General features: G+C 51.7%; 1 protein-coding gene across 8 annotated transcripts in view; it reads left to right on the top strand.

Annotated features, from left to right (window-relative positions):
• Positions 1-19,979, top strand: part of JADE2 (jade family PHD finger 2) — a 53,448-nt gene that overhangs the window by 5,567 nt on the left and 27,902 nt on the right. For 7 of the 8 annotated variants that reach the window (XM_005865574.2, XM_014539140.1, XM_005865569.2 and 4 more), the window contains 2 exons: positions 7,052-7,109; positions 9,021-9,109. In XM_005865574.2, the coding sequence (XP_005865636.1) occupies positions 7,052-7,109; positions 9,021-9,109 (147 nt within the window). Of the gene's footprint in view, positions 1-1,959; positions 2,143-7,051; positions 7,110-9,020; positions 9,110-19,979 lie in introns of all 8 variants that reach the window. The other variant, XM_005865571.2, reaches the window with a different exon arrangement.

Genomic DNA, 19,979 nt, shown 5'->3' on the forward strand with positions numbered 1-19,979 from the left:
CGCCGGCGCGCCTCCAGCCTGCGGTCCCGCCGACTGCCTCCAGGGGCGGACTGGAGGCGCGTGCCATCCCTATCCCCACCCCCAACCTCCTAAGACTCTGCCACCCGCCAGGGCACTTGACTTTTTATATTTTTCTTACTATCTTCGCCGCGAGTTTCATGCCCAGGGCTGGTGGGAGCGGGAAGAGCCACGTTTCCCTTTGCCCAGTGCCAAGGGCACACTGCAGCCGGTCACTCTGGTCTCTGCAGATTTCCAAACCTTGCCCCTGCACTTAGCACCCCCCGCCCCCCTCCCCCTGCTCATCTGCAGGATTCTGAGACAAAGTTTCACCCACAGGCTGAGTTTGCAGGGGATCATCAGGGGGCATCATGTTTGCACTCAGCATTGCCAAAGGGATGGGGAGGGGCTGAGTGGCAAACCTGACCTGCCATCTCACCTTTGTTGATAGGGGAGGAGCCCTGAGCTTTGAGCCCAGGCAAACTGTCAGGAGGTCCCCTTAAGGGTTCTATTTGCAAACTGATTCCTGGGCCCTGGTGGTGGTAGGGCCACCTGCCCCCTCCTCCCAGGGTGGCATTAACTCCCTTCACTGGTAAAATTCCCAGTAGGACATTTGGCAAATGGACCGGCCAGGGAACTGCCAACCAGGCCTGGCCCTGTTTCCTGGGTTCCCAGGGTGCTGGCTTCTCCCCTACCCTGACTTCCTTGCTCACCTTAGGGCCCCAAGTGAAGTACCATCCCTTCTGTCCCATCTTCCTGGGACAGGTTAGGACTGGCAGAGCCATCTAACAAGCAGAGGAGGAAAATAACAACAGAATAACTGTAAGGGGAAGGAATGAGTAATAAAGCCGACCCAGGCAGGGAGGAGGGCTTTCATGTTTAAGAGTTGCTATTTGCTTTTTAGGTCACAGGCTGCAAAAACAGGCTTTGATCCGAAGTGGGCGAATAATTTATTGAGAAAGTTTGCATGGTAGAAAAAAAGAATGTTTGTTTGATCTGGAGCCCTCTCAGTTGTCCCAAGTGCTGTTGGCTGTTGTTTAGAGTGGAAAAGCATTTGGTTCCACAGCAAATGCCTCACAGAGGGAAGTCTTTGCCCCAGGCAGCAGGACTTGCAGTGAATGCTGGATTTGAAGCTCTTTGGCCAAGGGTCTCCCCAGCACTTTTGGAGATGAAGTGTTTAAGTATAAAGTTGTTTGGGCTTGACATGCAGCAAATATTTCCCATCCAACATGCTTTTCCTTTCCCTAAGTTGCCTGGCTAAATAGCCAGTAATACTAATCTAAAACGCTCTCATAAATCTCCACTTAGCTTTCATTGGCAGGTGAAGTGGGACTGCTGGTCCCCAGCCCCAGGTGCACCCCAGAGTCAAGGTTAGGCATTTGACATTGACTTCCATGTCCTTGAAGTTGGGGGCAGGGTGTCCTGGTTAACTGGTGTACCTGTTAACGGGGAGGTAGTTGTCTATACCCGAGACTCAGGTCAGAGGCTTCCAGTCCAAATTCTTCATAGTTCATCCAGCAGGCTCTTTGTGGGCCTCAAAATTCTCTAAGGGAAGACCAGGTCAGAGTTCTGAGGAGGGGAGTACCTCTGGCTTTCTCTGCCCTCCTAGGACCCTTACCATGTGGCTCAAAGCTTAGGAACCCAGGAAGGTGCCCATAGGAATCTGGAGGACCCCAGCCACACTCAGGAGTTGTAGGCCTGCGTACTGTAGCCCAGTGGGATGGGGTACACCCTCTGGAATCAGAAAGTTTCTGTGACTCAGTTCCTTCATCTACCAATAGGGTTAATAATAGTACCTATCTCATGGTGGGTACGTGGATTAAGCAATATTGCATAGAGAAGACTAAACCCAAAGCCAGGCATGTGGTAAACACTTGATTAGTATTAGTCACTCTTACTATTATTATTAATGACCTGGACAGGGTCCAAATGCAGCTTTGACCTTTGATCTCTCCCCTTTAGGGTAGGCTGAAGAGCCAACTCCCTTCTCTGAAGAAGGGATCAGAAGGACCCTGCAGTTGCCAATGGGCAACCATCTGTGGGAGCAAGTGGACTGAGCTTTGCCCTCTCTGAGGTGGAGAGTAGGGTGAGAGGTGCTGAAGGACAAATAGACAAAGCCCCTTTCATTCTCCCAGGATCCCCTTGGTATGTGCCCAGAACTGGGTCTGGAGGGTGGGTGTGGGCAGCATGTTCTAGGGGAGCTGGGTGCACTCTGGGACACTTGGAATTGCAGGTGGGCACTGATGGGTGTCAAAGGAGAGTCCAGGCTTCCCTGTGCTTGGAGAAGCAAGTTTGAGGATCTGTGTGCACAAAATCATTTTTGTAACGGCAATTACTGTCCCTGAGAAGGCATTAAAGTTAATGAGAGATAGGAAAGAGTGGGGCTCTGACCCCCGTTTAAAGCCATTTAAGAGTATGCAGTTCTTGTTTTCTGAATGTCTGGCCTTCCCGACACAAGGAGGCTCTGAGGACAGGTTTTCCAGCCGAAATATCATTAAATTGTATTAGCATCTTATTACACACACGCCTTAGTGGTCTGCCTCAGACAGGGAGAGTTTTTGTTTCTCTTTGAAAGATTGTGTCTGGAATGGTAAATTGCCTGCTTGAAAGCCTCCCCCACTCCCCTTTTTTTAAGGAGGAAGACGAAATCCTGCTGTGTGTGGTGGCTGTCAGGGCAGGCCTGGTGGCCCCCAGAGAGGAGAGGCTGGAGGCCAGGTTGGGGTGTTTTAACTGCCCAGGGAGCGGCTGCAGTAGCCGGCCTGAAAGGCCCACTGTTCCAGGGTCAGCTGGAAGGGCGTTAATGGAAGCCCAGGGTGTTTATTTGAGTTTATTTGCAGAGAAGTCTTTAAAGGGGGCTGGCACTGGGCATTGATGTTTCAAGTCCAGACCCAAGGCCCCCACTAAGACCAGTGACTAGTGCTGCCAAGAAAACATCTGCCACCAAATTGCTGCCCTATTACTAAGTTGACATTGATCATTAGCCAGGAGCCCAACCAAATAAAGAGTCCTGGAAAACGTGTGAGGTTAGGATGGGGAAGAGGGCTGTGAAAACAGGACGAATCTTGGGCTGGGGTGTTTGTTCCTGCAAGCGACAGGCAGGCCCGCTGGGCCGGACGGTCCCCACACTTCCAGAGGGAGGGGACAAGAACACACTCAGCACTGCACGTATCGAGCCCCTATTCTGTGCTGAATGCTATGCACGGAGGGCAAGGGGGCCCAGCAGGGATCCAGACAGGCTTACTTTCATGGAACATATATTCTGGAGGAGAAGGATGTTGGACAAGTAGATTGGCAAACACAAATTACGATGGATGCTCTGCAGACGATAAATAACAGGATGGTAAGCTTTCTTTAGATAAGGCACCCTGCATATGTGACATTTAAGCTGAAACTTGAAAAATGAAAAGTCAGACATGCATAGGCTGCATAGACCATTACAAGGCAGAGGGTACAGGCTGTGTACAGGTCTCAAAGCATGGGCTGTCAGGCTTGCTTCAGGAAATGAAAGGAGGCCGGTGTGGCTGGAAAATGGTGGAGCAGGGCTAGTGGTCGATATGAACTTGTTGAGTTAGGCAGATCATGTGGGGTCTTGTGGTGAGGAGCTTGAGTTTTATCCTTTGGTCAGTAGGAAGCCTTTGAAAGGTTTTAAATAGGAACATTTAAAATGTATACATTATAATTTATTTTATTTTAAAATTTTATTGATTTTAGAGGAATGGAAAGGGGGAGAGAGAGAGAGAGAGAGAGAGAGAGAGAGAGAGAGACATCGATCAGGTTGCCTGCTGTATGCGCCCTAACTGGTAATCAAACCAGCAACCTGGGTATGTGCCCTGACTGGCATTCGAACCGGCAGCCTTTTGGTGCACAGGATGATGCCCACCAACCAGCTGAGCCACACTGCCAGGGCCCGGTTTATAGTTTTTAAAGATCATTCTGGCTACTGTGTGGATCCCGGATTATGAGGGAGCAATAGTAGAAGCTGGGAGATAAATGAGGAGTCCAGGCAAGAGATGAGATGGCTTGGACCCGTTTGGTAGCAGTAGAAATGGGGGAAAGGTGGGTGGATTCATGGTGTGTTCTGGAGGGAGAGCCCACTTGCCGCGGGCTGCTGAGAGGCTGTGGGCTGCTGCTTCGCTGAGGCGACCCTATGACACCCACACTCCCAAAGGCGAGCTTCCTATCTGTGTCTCCACGCTGGGGGCAGTGTGGGAGGTGCAAATGGAAGGAAAAATGACCCTTTCATTCCTAGAGTCTCCTTTGTAGGTGGGGTTTCAGGGGCACTTTGTCTCCAAAAGAAAAAGTGCCTTGTGACCCTGAGGTATTCTGCCAGAGCAGACCTTGCTTTGGGAGATACTGGAGGGGCCAGTGGAGAGGGAAAACCCAGAGGCCAAGATCAAATCTCAGCACCCCCAAACCCCACCTGCATTTGCAGTCTTAGACTTCAACTTTGGTGAAGGAGTCTTCCCTGTACCCCTTGCTGGGGTAGAGAGCGGGGTTCAGGGGGCAAGGGGCTGTCCCACAGGGGAGCCCAGGCCTCACTGGGGCTTCATTAGCCACTGACAGTGGAGGCTCACCTGAGGCAGGGAGGCCTTTGCAACAGACATGGTTCAAAGGAAGGAAGCTTCACTTACAAACAGTGACTATCCTCTGAAGCCTAGTTATTATTTCAATTAAACCACCACAAAATCTGCACCCTTAATAACACCCTGCCCAGGAGGACTCCGGGATGTTTCACAGAGGGCAGGTTGGACAGGGACCTGGTGAGGGCGGGGTGCCAGTCCGCATCCTGGCAGGTCCTGGGCAGCAGGGAACGGCATTCGGAGAAGGGTGTCGGCAGTAGGGTCCTGTCACAGAGGCCCTTCCTTATTGTACAGGGTCACCGCTCCCTCTGAGGACCCCGTCAGGTGGGCACTGGTAGGAGGGCTCTCCACCTGGCCCAAGGCTGCATGGTATTAACTAGCATCTATGTGGAGAGCCAAGGGCTTTATGCTGCTCTCATTTCTTCTCACCAGCTGATTCTGGCCCACAGATGTATTTAGTTTGGCCTCCTGAAAGTGTTTTTAAAATCCTGAATCAGCTGCCAACATTTTCAGTTCAGGAGATTTATGTAAAAACGCAGACCCAGTTGTCTTTCCCCTGGTCCCTGGTCTAGTGGGGGCTGTGGCTTTTATGCTATGGGAGAGCCTGGCTTGGAAGTGACCTCTTTGCTAGAAATGAAGAGAAATGCAATTCCTGGACAGCCCATTGCAGGGGGAAACAGGTGGATGCAATTCTAGCACCTCTCTTTGACTTCTACCCGCCTGTGATAGGGCTGGGTTAGCAAGATGTAGGTTAGAGGGCTTCGTTTAAACTCGCCCTCAGACCCCAGAGGACAGTGACGATGGGTGGCTGCAGGTGGTAGAGCATTATTGCCTGCTTGCACTAGGCTGCATAGAGGCAAGGACATCTAAAGATTGTTCATGGTCTCCTGAATCAGACAGACTTCTTAAAGCACTGCAATCCAGGGCAAACCACTTAACCTCTTGGCTTTGTCTTCTTCATCTGCAAAAGGGAAGCAGCCGTCTTGCCCACCTGTACCAAAGGTCTGTTCTGAGGGCTTAGTAAGGCCCCTGTGTACCACGGTGTCCCCCTTCCCTGCCGCAATGAGTTGTTCCCACCTTCCTGCCATCCATGCACCTGGTACCACCAGGCATCCCTCCATCCCTCCACACCCTCTGCAGAGCACTTGTCCACACCTTCAGAGCTGGGCAATAAGCAGCCCCAGTGAACCTTCCTGTCATCCTGATCCTGCTGTTGGGGGACACGGGGGTAGAGAGAAGCTCCTGGTTCTGGTCAAGCTCCAGGCAGGCGGGTCCTCCTGGTCAGCTCAGAGGTCTGGGTAGTCACCCCTGCCTGATGCTCCCGGTCCCTGCAGGGCACAGGAGGAGGAGGAGACCCCAGGCCTGGCAAAGGCAGATTTGGGTGGTGGCAGATAGTAGATAGGGTCATAGGCGGGGTCGGGAGCCTGGCTGACTTGGGCAGTGGGGCTCTTCCCTGCTGACACTGGCTCCTTGCCGTTTGCTGTGGGCAGTGAGGCAGCCCAGGTTCCAGACTCACAGGAACAGGAACATGGTGGAAAGTGCTCTGGGCCCTGAGCCCCAGATCTGTTCTCACATTAGCACTCGGCCACTAACTAGCTGAGACCCAGAGCAGGTTAACAAGCCCTGGGTGTGCTCCCCTCTAAGGGGACAGGAGCAGGCTCTGCCACCCAGGACTCTGTAGGATTAGAGGAAATAGTGGGTGGGAAAGCACTTCCAACAGGCAGGCGCTGAGGAGGGCACAAAGGCGGCTCAGTGTGGGCTCAGGGATCAGCCCACAGGCATTCAAATCCCAGTTCAGACAGTTACTAGCAGGACAAGGCACTGAGCCTCCCCAGTAACTGAAGCAAATAGCTCAGAGCTCACCGGGTTGTAAGGAACTGGAGATGGCTGAGATAGTGTGGGTAGAGGAATGAGCGCAGCATGGGAGAGCTGCCCTTCTTACCTTGAAGTTAGGTACTGTAGTCAAGATAAAGTTGGTTTGTACTTTTATCAGGAGAAGGACAGTGGGGGAGGGAGGGAGCCCAGCCCAGGACCAGTCACCCTGGGCCTGGTGTGTCTCAGGGACCCAGCTTGGAGCCTCCCTGTACTCACCCCCTTTTCCACACTCCTGGCCACCCCTCTCAGGATGTGTCCTCAGTGCAGGCGGGACTGGCTTGTCCTTAAACTCAGATAGGATGGGCCTACTGCCTTCCCTTCTCCGCACCCGGTGAGGCACCAGTTGCAACTTTTACTTGGGAGTGGATTGATTTTCTGGTGACCCTGAGTTTCCTGGGCAGGTCCTCTCAACTTAGACTCCTGCTCCTCTGAGGCTCTGGGCTCAGGAGATGGAGATGCAGCCTCCTCTCCCCTCCCTCATCCCACCCAGGGTGGGTGGGATGGAGTGGGGTTGGCTGGGAGGGAGGCTACTGGTGATTTTCTGGGGGATTGAGGGTTTCCTGGGCTGCTTGTATAATGGGGCCTGCCTTTTGTTGCAGATGGAAGAGAAGAGGCGAAAATACTCCATCAGCAGCGACAACTCTGACACCACTGACAGTAAGGCCTTCCTTTTGGGGCTCCTCCAGGGAAAGCATGTGAATAATTTCCAGGCCCACAGATGGGGAGCGGCTGCCCGTGGTCTCAATGTCGGGGAAGGCATAGATGAGAGCAGGTCCCTCTGCTCCTAAGAAAGTCCCCACACGAAGGCCTTACTGTCCTCTTCACCCTCCCCCCGCCCCCCCTTATACCCTCTAGGTCTCAGCCCCTCCTGCTTTGCTCTGTTTGGAACAGATCCGCTCCCCTCTGGGCCTTTGGATATGTAACTCCTGGCTACTAGGAGTACATCCCTCTCCCTGTGGCTCTCCTGTTGAGTCAGGGCACTATAGGAGGTCTCTACACAACCCATAGGAAATCTGTCACTGCAATAATTACCTGATAAGTATTACTACCTAACCACTGGCAAGCTCCCTGATAAGAGAGGTCACTGTCTTATCCCCAGCTAGATAGGTGCTCAGTAAATGTTTGCTGAAGAAATGAATGAAGCAGTCTGACCTTCATGGGATCTCAGAGGTAGACTAGTGTATGGCCTGGGGGTGTCGTTTGTATGTCTGGGGATGGGGGGATGTTGTCAAGGAGAAGATAGGGCTTAGGGAGCCTCTTCTGAAATTTGGGGGAGGTGTGTGTAAGGTGAGAGCTTTTCTCTAGTAGTAGAAGGCAGCTCTTCCTAGCTGCCCAGGAGCCTGGGCCTGCATGAGCTGGTTGAAGTAAGGAGTTGCATTCTGCCCTGTAGGAAAGACACACTGCCAGGGGCTCCCACGCAGTGGTGTTACCGGTGGAAGCCCAGGCTGAGAAAGAGGTTGCCTTGCCAGGGAGGCTGGGCCTGGAGCCCTGCAGCTCTAGACCTCGGTTTGTTCACATAGGTGGTGAGCCCCTGAGATTAAGGAGATCTCCAAGGCCCCTTAGAGCTCCCAGAGTTTCATATCTTCCTCCAAGAGCCTGTGGCAGATGCAATCCCATGGTGGGTCTGGTCCCAGTCCCATCCCCCACTCCAGGTCCCATTCATCACTGTCCTTTGGGGGTCTGTTGGTTCACCTGGGCTCTGGTGTCTAACTTGGCCAGCCCTTCCTCCCTGTGGCAGGAGATCACAGCGACTGGCCCTCTGTGGCTGCAACCACACTGCCTGTGGCCTGGCTCAGTAGAGCCAAGAAGGACCACATCCTCTACTTCTAACTTTATTGCATGCAAAGGAGCCTGTGAGGGCGGAGCACCTGCAAGGGGTGGGCTTCTGGGCAGCTGAGCCCTGTAGCTGCCTGGGAGTTGGGCCAGGCTGGTGCATATTCCTTTGCCAGCAGCTCCTTTGACCCGTAGGGATAGAGGCCACAGCCCTGTAGTCCAGCAAGGGCCTTCGACCCTCATAATAGTAGCTAATGTTTATTGAGAAGACTACAGGCATGATATCATCTCGTTCTCACAACAATCCTTTGAAGACAGTTAGTTAGCCTCTTGCCCCCATTTTCTAGAAGAGCAAACTGAGGCTCAGAGAAACTTAATTATTTGCCCAGGGTGACAAGCTAGTAAGTGGCTGAGCCAGGGTTCAAGCCTGGTCTGTGGGTCTACTTTAGAGCAGCACTATTCCCACTGCTCTGCCCAGCCTCTGTCCTCCCAGTGGGCATCACACCAAGGAGGAAGCAGAGGACAAGAGAGTGCGAGGGACCTGTCGTGGGTCACATAGTAAGCTAATACTGAGTCCTGGTCACTGCCTTTTATTTCCCAAGCCCCTTCGGGTTGGTGGGTAGAAGGGGTTTCATGTCATCATTCATCATTGGAGAGGCCCAGAGCAGGGACAATCTACCAGGTACTCACAGTGGTGTCCACCTCCTGAAGCTGGAGCTTCCCTTCTGTCCTTGGGTGTGGGGGGTGGTGTTCCTGGCCTCCCAGGGCCCCTCATGGGCTGTGTTCTCTCTGCAGGCCACACTACATCTGCCTCAAGATGCTCCAAACTGCCCAGCAGCACCAAGTCGGGCTGGCCCCGGCAGAACGAAAAGAAGCCCTCAGAGGTGAGTAGTGGCCAGTGTCCTAAAGAAAGGCAAAGTGAAGATGCGGGGGTCACAGGAGCAGAGGCCTGGGGGAGTGAGCTCTGCAGATGTGTGGAAGAAGAGCACTCCTGGCGGAGAGCATTCCTGGCAGAGGGCACAGGCACAGGCACGCTAGGCCCGTGTGGCTGAGTGAAATGAAGGCAGGGGGTGTAGGTTGTTGTAAAGATGTTTCTGTTGATCTGAGGATCTGAGTGAGAGAAGCCTTTCCAGGATCATAAGCAAGGTAATGGCAGTCTGATGTTTTAATGAAAGGTCCCACTGGCTGCCGTGAGAAGGGGATACCGGGCCACAGGTGGGACCAGGAAGGATTCTGATTCTTTTGCAGTTGACCAGGAGATAAAGGATGGCAGCTTAGAGCCTGGGGTTGGCAGTGGAGTAAGAAGCAGTGGTATTCAGGACACTTTGGAGGCTGAGCAAGGGTGACAGGATTGCTGGTGTAGGGGTGGAGGGTGGGTCCCCAGTCACCCAGTTAAGTCATCTGCTCCTTATTATGCCCAGTTCACAGTGCCTGCATTTTAAGCCTGCCTTTGTTTGACCTGGGATGTTTCTTGTGGCAGGTAGAGGTATTTGGCTTCCGGAGCTGTGGAGAAAGGGGGGGGGGGTGGCAGTATTCAAAGCAGAAGAGGCCCCAGGCACAGATGAGGCTGCCAGAGCATTGAGTCTCTGAGAAGGTGGAGGGTCTGTGGAAAGGTTGAATAAGGCCCTTAAGAGAGGCATTGCTCTGCAGCCTTCAGAGTAGCTGGGCACTTTAGAGTGCTGGACACTTCATTTTTTTAATCCTTAAAAGTAGCCCAGAGCCCAGCCGGTGTGGCTCAGTGTTAAGTGTTGAGCCGTGAACCGGGAGGTCATGATTTGATTCCTGGTCAGGGGTTCAATTTCTGGTCAGGGCACATGCCTATGTTGCAGGCTTGATCCCCAGTGGGGGGAATGCAGGAGGCAACTGATCAATGATGCCTCTCATCATTGATGTTTCTGTCTTTCTCTCTCCCTCTCCCTTCCTCTGAAATCAATAAAAATATATATTTTTTAAGTTAAAAAGTTTTTTTTTTAAGTAGTCCAGAGTTCTCAGTCCTGTGATAAGGAAACTGAAGTTTCCAAAATTATATGGCCAAGACCTGAGGTTTGGGGGCCTAACAGTGCCCAGGGTGAGAAGGCCCTGAGTTCTGGGTCTGAGCCCTTGACTTGGGGCTGGGGAAGTGTCTGTTCTGAGCCTGTGGCCTCCTCTCCCCTTTCACCCCTGGAGTGATCTCGGCTCAGCTGTCATTAGCCAGCCCCTAGGGGGGGTCTTCCGCAGAGCCTTGCATTTGAAAAAGGACTCCCCGCCTCCTCCTGGAGCTGGCTGACCCTAACACTCTCCCTTTGTGGGGAGTGGGGAGCCTTTGAGACCTGATGCCTCCCACCCCCACCCCCAACCGATTGTCCTTCCTTGGCCCCATGGAGGAGGGGTGGAGCGGGAAGGAGATACCTTCAGGAATGCAGTTAGGGCTGGACCGAGCCTGCTTGGGAAGATTCTGTTCTTGAGGCTGGTAGTGCCCTCCTGGACTAGCCCTGCGAAGTGGGTGCCCTGGGAGGTGGGAGGCAGAGTGTGAGAGCCCTGGAACCCCTGGGACCACTCCTCAACTCCACTACCCCATCTCCCTTCTCACCCCCATCTTGATACCTGCAAGGGCTCCCCAATTGTTGTGGTTGAATTAGTAAGACAATAGCCACCTTCACACGTCTTGTGGGTCTTGGGAGGCAGCAATTGTCAAGCCCCCTGTTGGAGCAGAGGAGCCTGCCGCTTTGGAGAAAGGTGGAGAAGTTCAGGGGAGCTCCTAGGGCTGGCTGCTCCCTCCTCCCCGAAAGCACCTGTAGGAGGAGGGGCCAGCTCTCAGGGCAGAGATCCCAGGGCCTGGGCTGCCATGACACCCAGGATAGGCTGGTGGCTGGGAGGAAACAGGTGTCCACGAAGGCTGAGGAGAAAATGATTTGCATGGGGCTGAAAATTCCCCTGCTTCTTGGGTTTTCCAGCTCAGAGCCTTTGAACCTCTCCCCACCCCCTGCAAAAAAAAAAAAAAATAGAGGCAAGTCATTGTAAGGGTGTTGGTGCCCGGCCCTGATGGAGACTGGCTACACGTGGCCCGGGGTTCGAGCACAGGAGCCTCCCAGGGGGCTGTGCAGCCTGAAGGAGACACCCGACCTCAAGTCCTGGGCTCCAGGAGAGCTGAGGAAGTCTTCCCCGCCTTGAACTATGGCCAAGGACAGCTCTTCCTCCCACAGCAGGCTGGAGAGCAGCCTGTGAGGTTTCCCTCGTCCCCTAAGTGAGGAGGCTGAGCCATAGCCACCATAAATTCCAAGCTATCTCGGGGCAGAAAGGAAACCGTCAATGAAAGCTTCCAAATTATTTGGCTCATGAGAAGGCGGAGATGAAAGCGAGGATTTGGCGGTACAGAACATTTGCACTAAATCTCGCTGGGTGTTGCCTTCTCTTTCTGTGAATGGTGTGGAGAGGAGGGCCCTTCTCGTCTGCTGGGCCTGGGGGCCCAGGGCTTTGGACCCCCTGAGGAGAGGGGATCTGGGAGCCCCATCTGCCCTGTCCCCCACAGTAAGAAGCCTGTGGGGTGGTTGTCAGGCTGGTCACAGGGTCTGCTCCCAGTCTGGCCCAAGTTCCCAGCCAGAATGTTTGCAAATTGATGTGTGTGGTGCAGGAGCCCCCTTGCTGGGGGCTCAGTGGTTCACTTCCTCGCCTTATCTCTCAACATGAACAGTGATGGGGTGGGGTTTTGAGGACCATGAGTCCTTATCCGAGTCCTTATCCGTAGCAGCACCACTAGCCCATAGTGAAGCCAGCAGCTGTGGGAAGGACTGGGGTTGGGTTTAGAGAACCGAGGGGCTGCCGCTCTGAGGGCCTGCCAAGGCCAGCCCTTCCCAAGTGCACCCTGAGGGTGCAAATCAAGGGATGCCCTCTACACCAGAGTGAGGTGCCCCAGGGCAGAAAAAGTGCTCAAGTCAGGACCCTGGACAGAGCCAAGGCCTTGAGGCCCAGATTCTCCTCCACCCTTAACCAGTGGGTGGTCTTTCTCAGCCCAAGTGAAAAGGGAGTGCAGGCCTTGGTCCTGGGGTGGCCCCAGAATTCCCTTTGGCAGTAGAGGGAAAAGTGGGCTGACCCCAAGGTCACCGGGTGCTGCCTTCCTCTGCTCTGCCTGCCTGCAGTATCCCAACAAAGCTGAGGTCTAGCCCTTGGGGCTTCAGTCAGCCAGGCCAGTCCTGAGGGAGGAGGAGGGGTTAGCCTGTCCTGGGGAGGTGGCATTAGTGCATAAATCTTGCTCTGGCCTTGAGTTTCTGGCTGACCTGTCTTACCAAAAGGCGTCATCATTATTGGTGCTTAACACTTTGTGGGTCATATCTCTGTGAATCTGATAGAGATCACAGACCACCGCCTATCCTACCTCACCCCCAGGAATTGACTTAAATGGTCTGGAGTGGGGCCTCAGGTACCTGTACTTTCTCAAAGCCTGTCCCCGCCCCCTGGAAGCCAGAGTTAAACACTACTGTCATAGCCCTTTCTCCCTAATATGCTAAGACAGGAGTTCCTGGCTTGGGCCTCCCTGAAAGATCCTGAGGTTGCAGAAGGGATGGGAGCCTGATTCAGTGACCTAAGAAAAGGCAGCAGGAGTGGGTGAGACTGTCACCCAGCTCACCCCCATCCCCACAGCGGCAGCTAGGGGACTGGCAGGTTTTTGCTAAGCCTTCCACCTTGGCAGGGCAGTATCTTCCTCAGGCTGGGCAGAGAGGCAGATGGGAGGGCAGGCCACCTGGTGGGGATTCCCCCAGTCAGGCTGTCTTGAAGTAGAAAGCTGTGTTTTTAGGAAGTCAGAGTCCCCAGAACTCAGCCAGTGGGCAGGGACACTTATTAAACTCAACTGGCACCTAATAGACCCTGCCCGGTGCTAGGGGAACCAAAGTTGCAGGCTCTGTCCCCAGGGAGCTTGTCCTCTGGCTGTCAGCAGGATGCAGGTGCTACACAGGAAAGTGTCTGTTACGAGAGGTGCAGCCAGCTTTGCCACTGAGGAACTCTGTGACCATGGGCAAATGACTGCTTCTCTCTGAGCCTCAGAGTCATCATCAGTCGAGCCCAACCCTGCACCCTGCCATGGAAGTTCTGTCCTATAGATGTGACATCCTTTCCTGAGGCCTGTGGAGCCTGGAAGTGGGAGTGATCCCAGAGTGAGTGGAAGTGACCCTGGCCTCCCTGGGACAGAAGCCTGGATGGTCCCAGAACAGGGTGGGTGGGAGTTGGGATTCAACCATCAGTTCCTTGGTAGGCCCTGGCGACAAACTAGTATATCTCTACATGAGGGGATGGGGCCTGTTTACAGTTCCACAGAGGCCCTTTGTCAGTGCTCAGCCTCTTGCCCCTGGGGACAGGGCCTAGGAGAAAGAGGTGATCTTTATGGACAGCTTCTGCCCCCATTGGGGTGTCCCCAAGACCCAGTGTTGGTGAGAATTCAACAAGTGAAGAGAAAGGAGGCAGCTCATTGGTTTGACCCATTGCTTTAAAAAATGAAACACTTCTACCTTGGGTGAAGGCGGGGGTGGCCAGATTGTGTTGGGGTGCAAAACTACAGGATCAGTACAACGCCTTCCTAGAGGAGCAGAGGTATTACCCAGATGTTTGACATAACATATTTTTAAATACCTTTAAAAATTGATTTTAGAGTGAGAGATAGAAACTTCGATGAGAGAGAGAGACATTGATTCGCTGTCTTTTGCACACCCCCTATTGGGGATCGAGCCCCCAACCTGGGCATGTGCCTGACCAGGAATCAAACCATGACCTCCTGATTCATGGGTTGATGCTCAACCACTGAGCCACACTGGCCGGACAACACAATCTATTTTATATTAAAACAACGATGACATATATTGTAGTAACATATTAAAAAATATGTTCTCCTGCTTTGAGAGGCAAAGCAGGAGAATCCTAAAAAGGGTTTTTGTGTTTGCCCCAGTGGTTTCGAGCCCTGTTCCTAGCCAACAGCTCCGCTGCTGTCCTGGAGCAGCGGCGAGTGACAGGGGAGCCCTTCCACTGGGCTAAGCGCCTGCTTGCTGAGCCTCCCTCTGCCTTCCTCTGGGTCTCGTAGAGTCAGAAACAGTCCTGCTACCGCCAGCTGGAAAGGCCTCCTGGCCTCTGGGACTTGTCTTGCAAAAGAAATGTGTGTAATAAATTCTCTTTAAGAGCAGGAAGTGCTGTTATCCTTGTGAAAGAGAAAGAGATGTTGAGAGAGAGGGAGTGTGTGTCTGTGTGTTTTAAGTGTGTGACCAATGTGGTAGCTTGAATGGGACGGGGCAGAGCCTTTCTCTGGTGTTTTATGCCTAATTTTAAGTATCTAACTCTGTGTGATACTTTTATCAGGTCCCAGCTCAGGAAAGAGACTTCTTTTTAATTTTTATTTATTGATTGGAGAGAGAGGGGGGAGGGGGAAAGAGAGGAAGAGAGGGAAACATCGACTTGTTGTTCCACTTTTTAAAAAAATATATATGTTTTTGTTGATTTGAGAGAGAGAGGAAGTGAGAGGGAGAGGGAGAGAAAAACACTGATTGGCTGCCTCCTGCACAGCCCTACTGGGGATCGAGCCACAACCGGGCATGTACCATGGCTGGGAATCCAACTGGCGACCTCTTGGTGCATGGGACGACGCTCAACCAACTGAGCCATGCCAGCCAGGGCATGTTCCACTTATTTATACATCCACCCATTGCTTCTTTTATGTGCCCTGACCAGGGATTCATTCCATAACCTTGCTGTATCAGGGCGATGCTCCAGTCATCTGAGCTACCGGCCAGGGCGAAAAGAGATTTTTTTAAAAGAAGAAATATCTGACTGGTTTGCTGATAGTATTGCAGTGGTTAAGAGACAATGCAGACCTCAAACAAGTGGTTTAACCTCTCTGAGTCTCAGTCTGCACATATGTAGGATGGGGGTACTATGAATTAAGTGAAATTATATATGCAAGGCATTTAGCAGAGCACGTGCCATGTCACAACAGGACAATTACTTTTCACTACTAGCAATTGTTTCTAACAAGATGAAGTGCTCAGAAAAAAAATGCATTAAAATGAAGTATCTGGGCCAGGCCAGTGTGGCTCATTGGTTGAGCATCAACCCATGAACCAGGAGATCACGGTTCAGTTCCCAGTCAGGGCACATGCCTGGGTTGTGAACTTGATCCTCGGGGGGTCAGAGAGGGGTGGGCATGCAGGAGGCAGCAAATCAAGATTCTCTCTCATCATTGATGTTTCTATCTCTCTCTCCCTCTCCCTTCCTCTCTCGAAAATCAATAAAAACATATTAAAAAATTAAAACAAAAAAATTAAGTATCTTTCACTTAGCTCTTTCAGGACATACCCTCAAATATCCTTAGGAGGGCGGTGGGGAGGGTGCCACTTCCAGCTTTGCATTGGGACTCCTCATGTGGACAGAGGTCATGGAGAGGCAGTCCTGGCCAGAGCCATTTCACTGACTGAGAGAGTGACCAAGACCAGTTACTGAAGTCCACTGAAGAATCTTTTGACCAACCCCTGCTAAGCAGGACAGGAAATTTCAGGGTTTAGCCATACTTCAGATAAATCCTGAGGTTCCTTCATTCATTCACTCACGTGTACCACACGCATTTCTTGAACACCTGCTGTGTGCCAGGCACTGTGCCATAAACAGGCATAATGATAAACAGGGTCCACATGTAGCCTCCGCCTCCTCAGCTTGATTATTAGAGGAGCTGGACATTAAACAAATCATTACCCAAATAATCATATTTTGTAATTGTGGTAAGTGCTGGAGCCCTTCCTTAAGTAACTGAACTTCCTCTTGGTGCCTCTTGGTCGGAAATATACTATGATACAACAGTTCACCTTGAGAAGAGGAATTACAGAGTCGCAGGTCCTGGGATGAAATATTCAAATAACATCCACAAGTCTGTGGTCATACATGAGAACCCACTGGATGGCACCGTGAAAGCTGCCCGTTGTCATTGTTTTTATTTGCTTTTGGAGACCACATCAGACGCCACTGATGCTTTCTGGCAGAGCCTGTTTTTGGTTCTCCCTGGAGAAACAGGTGTGGAAAGCTAGATGGTTGTGAAAGGCAAGGTCATGAGCCGTCCCTACTTCTAGGCAGAGCAGTCGTCAGCTCCCTCCAGGGTTGCATCGGCACCTCTGGCACTCAGATTGGTTATTAAATTAAAATTTTAGACCTTTAAGCTTTCTCCATACTGTTTGAAGAAGCTACAATTCACATCTCCTAAGCAGCTCAGCAGAACTTGGTTGCTAGGCAGCAGACCTTTAACAGTTTGTCAATTTCTGCCAAAATAGAGAAAAATAGTAAACATTCACATTCTTAGAAAATTGCTTGTTTTCCAGCTTCTAACTTTCTTGCCACAGCAAGGCTTCCAGTTTATCAGTGGCCATTTTATTCTTTATTTAGTTTTCATAAATAATTCAGAAGCAGTTTAAGAGAATAATTGAGCCTTTTTTCAAGCCTCACCTCTGGCAACTCAAAACAAAGATACTTGGTTTACAACTGGGTTGCCATATTTGTGGATGGGTTTTTTGTTGTTGTTGTTTTAAATATTTTTTATTGATTTCAGAGAGGAAGGGAGAGAGAGAGAGAGGTAGAAATATCAATCATCAATGATGAGAGAATCATTGATCAGCCACTTCCTACATGCCCCACACTGGGGATAGAGCCTGTAACCTGGGCATGTGCTCTGACCGGGAATCGAACCATAACCTCCTTGTTCATAGGTCGACGCTCAATCACTGAGCCACACTGGCCGTGCTGGATAGGTTTTATATGAATGTACAGAGGCTTCTCTGAAAGGTACAGTGGTCAGCTGTATGTAGCCTTGGGCAGCAACCCAGCAAGGTGGTGGCAGGTCCATGGGAGGTTCTTGAGTCCTTCAGCTTTTGTTAGCACCTAGCATGTGCCAGGCCCTGTGCACTGCTGGGCTCCAACCTGCTGCCCGGCCGGACCTCACTGAGATCACCTTCTCATGGGGAGACATGGAAAGAAACCAGGAGATTCCCATATTGGGGCTATGGGAGTTCAGAGGAAGCCCAGAACCCAGCCTGGGATTGGGGAAGGCTTCTCAGAGCAGATGTGGGCTGAACTGAGACCTTAAGGATGAAGCAGGCCAGCCCCACCTGGGCAAGGGAGAAGAGTGTCCCCGCAGAGTCCTCCCGTGTGCTCTGGAGACTGCATCTGTACAGGCACGGGGCCTGGTATGCCTTGCAGCTCGGTCTGAGGGCAGTTGCAACTTGCAAAAGCCCCCACCTGATTTGCATAGTCGAGTCCTAGCAGAAGCCACTTGATTTGACCTCAGGTTCACTCAAGGGAATTGACAGCCCTGTGGCCAAAAGGGGCTGTGGGGGAGTGTGGATGTTGTCAGAATGGCCTTGGCGTGGGGTACTTTTGCCACTTCCAACATGCGGGACCTTGTCAAGGTTCTTTAACTAGACTGAGTGCCAGTTTTCTCAGCTGTAAAATAGGAATGATGGTAGCTCCTACCTCAGAGTTGGTATAGGGTCTGATAATAAATTAACTCAAGAACAGCTGGTACTGGGCACACAGTACTCTTTACCATTGTGACAGTGCTGCCTTACTGTGCTTATGTGAGTCCTCTGCCCGAAAGGGCCACTGGTGTCCAGCCTGCCACCTGTTCCCTGAGTGACCCAGGACGAAACAGAACTCTGTTGAGATCAGACTCTTCTCTCTCCTGAATCTCCCTGGCCGAGTTGAGCCCAGGACCCCTTCCTGCTTGGAATTCTCAATCCTGGGCCTGTTCCTAGGTCAGGGTCACTTCTCCCCAGCTGGTGTGGCTTGGCACTCTGGCCTCTCCAACTCCAGCTCGGGCAGCACCCTGGTCTTTTGGCTTTGAACCCTGCAGACTAGAGGCTGTGTGTTGCTTTGTTCAGGTTCAACTTTGGGTATATCTATGAGATGTCTCACCCTGTTAATGTGGGTTCAAAAAGCACTGCCAGGAGCCAGCTGGGAGCCTCAGATTCATCAGATAATTCCTCAGAGAAGCCCTTTCATTCATTTGCTCAGTCACCTATTATGTGCCAGTCACCATGCACTGAGAATGCAGCAGAGAACGGGACAGGTGTGTCAGGGGAGAGGATGTGAAACAAGCAGCATGAGTGCACCAGTTCAGATGAAGTACTGGGAAGTGAGGCAGGATGCTGGGATAGAAGGTGGCTCTGTCGGGCAGTTGGCGCTCCCTAAGTCAGGATGATCAAGGAAGGAATCCCGGAGGAGGTGGCATTTAAACTATACCACAGGATGAAGGAACAGTAAGAGATTTTAAACACATCCATGCCTCTTTGGAGGGGCTTACAGGGACACTAGGTTCTTGAAGGGTTGCTATCGGGGCAGGAAGATGGACGGTCCAGATGGGCAGCTCCCCTTGGCACCAGGGCTTTGGCTGTCATGCCCCTTGGCTTGCCTGGGTTGGGAGAGCTTTGAGGCAGTGATGAATCCACTGTGGGTTCAGTTCACCCACCAGGTCTTGTACTGGTGCCCAGAGGGAAGTAACCCAGCCCCAGCCCTGCTGGGCTTGGCTGAGGCCACAGCTAAGAAAGGCCCCCACAAAAGCACTGAGTACCTGAGTTTGTGTTCTTGTATCAGCTGATTTACTGCTTGCTAATAAGATATGCAAATCATCAGGGCTGTAAAATCTTTACCACATTCCATCTTCTGTTTAATTAGCATTTAATTGTAATCTCATTTTAATTTTTTCACACTGGCACCCTAATTAAATGTTAGGGTATTCTTCTTAACAATTAAATTATATTGGCAAATAGAATCTTCAAGAAATTTGACCTTTTTCAAGCCAGGGCCCTCTCTGGCTAGATGCAGATGTTAATTAGCTTTTTGAACGATGCTGCCTCAAACCCCCTTGGTGCACCCATTTCAGTTGTTTTCTTGCTGTTCTGGCCCTAGATTCAAATGAGACACTTACAGCCAGTGACTTGGGCCCCAGTAGGCAGAGGTTACCATGAATGAGTTTGTCATGAGCCTCCGAAAGGCCAGCAGATGCTGACTTTTCCAGGGAGGAGTGGTTTTAAGTTTGGTCTGAGGCCTTGAGCACTCCTTGAAGTGGTTTCTCTTGTCTCGTTGACGCAATCACTTCTTTAACTTATGATTCTCATGTGATGATCACTGGGAAAGTTGGTACCTACATAAGTCACATCGTTTGGAGCTGCCACCAAGTCCCTCAGCAGCCCTTCCTGGGCGGCCACCTGAGGTCAGGTAACCAGGGCACAAGAGTCACTGCCAGTGCCACTGGGGCTGGGCTTAGAGATTGTTTGGGGAGATGGGGGCACAACAGGCAGAAGGTTGGGAAGAACAATTTCCTCAGTGACCAGAGAAAACCAAAGCATGAGTGTGTGTCCACTCAGTGGCCTGGCTCTGAGGGGACTTGGATGGGCATGATTGAGAAGGAATCCAACCCCATCCTCCTGCCCCATCACACATAGAGGATGGAACTGGGGAGCCCCTGCTGAACAGGGACCTGGTGTCCTTGTTCTTGAGAGGCCTTCGGGACCCTGACCCATTGGAAGTGTGTCTTTGGGGTTGCCCCAAACCCTACCTCCCCTCAGCTGTTTGCATAAGGTCCTGGCATTTCGTTTGCCCTGGTTGGTGCCCTGCAGTCTTTACATCTCCAATGTGCCTGTAGCACTATGTTTGCAACTACAAACATAATTTTAAGCATTTGACAGAAATTCCCCAGTCACTTAATGGCAGTATGCATTCACAGAGGCCTTTTTTTTTTTTTTTTTTTTTTTTTTTTTT

This window comes from Myotis brandtii, unplaced genomic scaffold, assembly GCF_000412655.1.
Source record: "Myotis brandtii unplaced genomic scaffold, ASM41265v1 scaffold208, whole genome shotgun sequence".
NCBI lineage: Eukaryota > Metazoa > Chordata > Mammalia > Chiroptera > Vespertilionidae > Myotis > Myotis brandtii.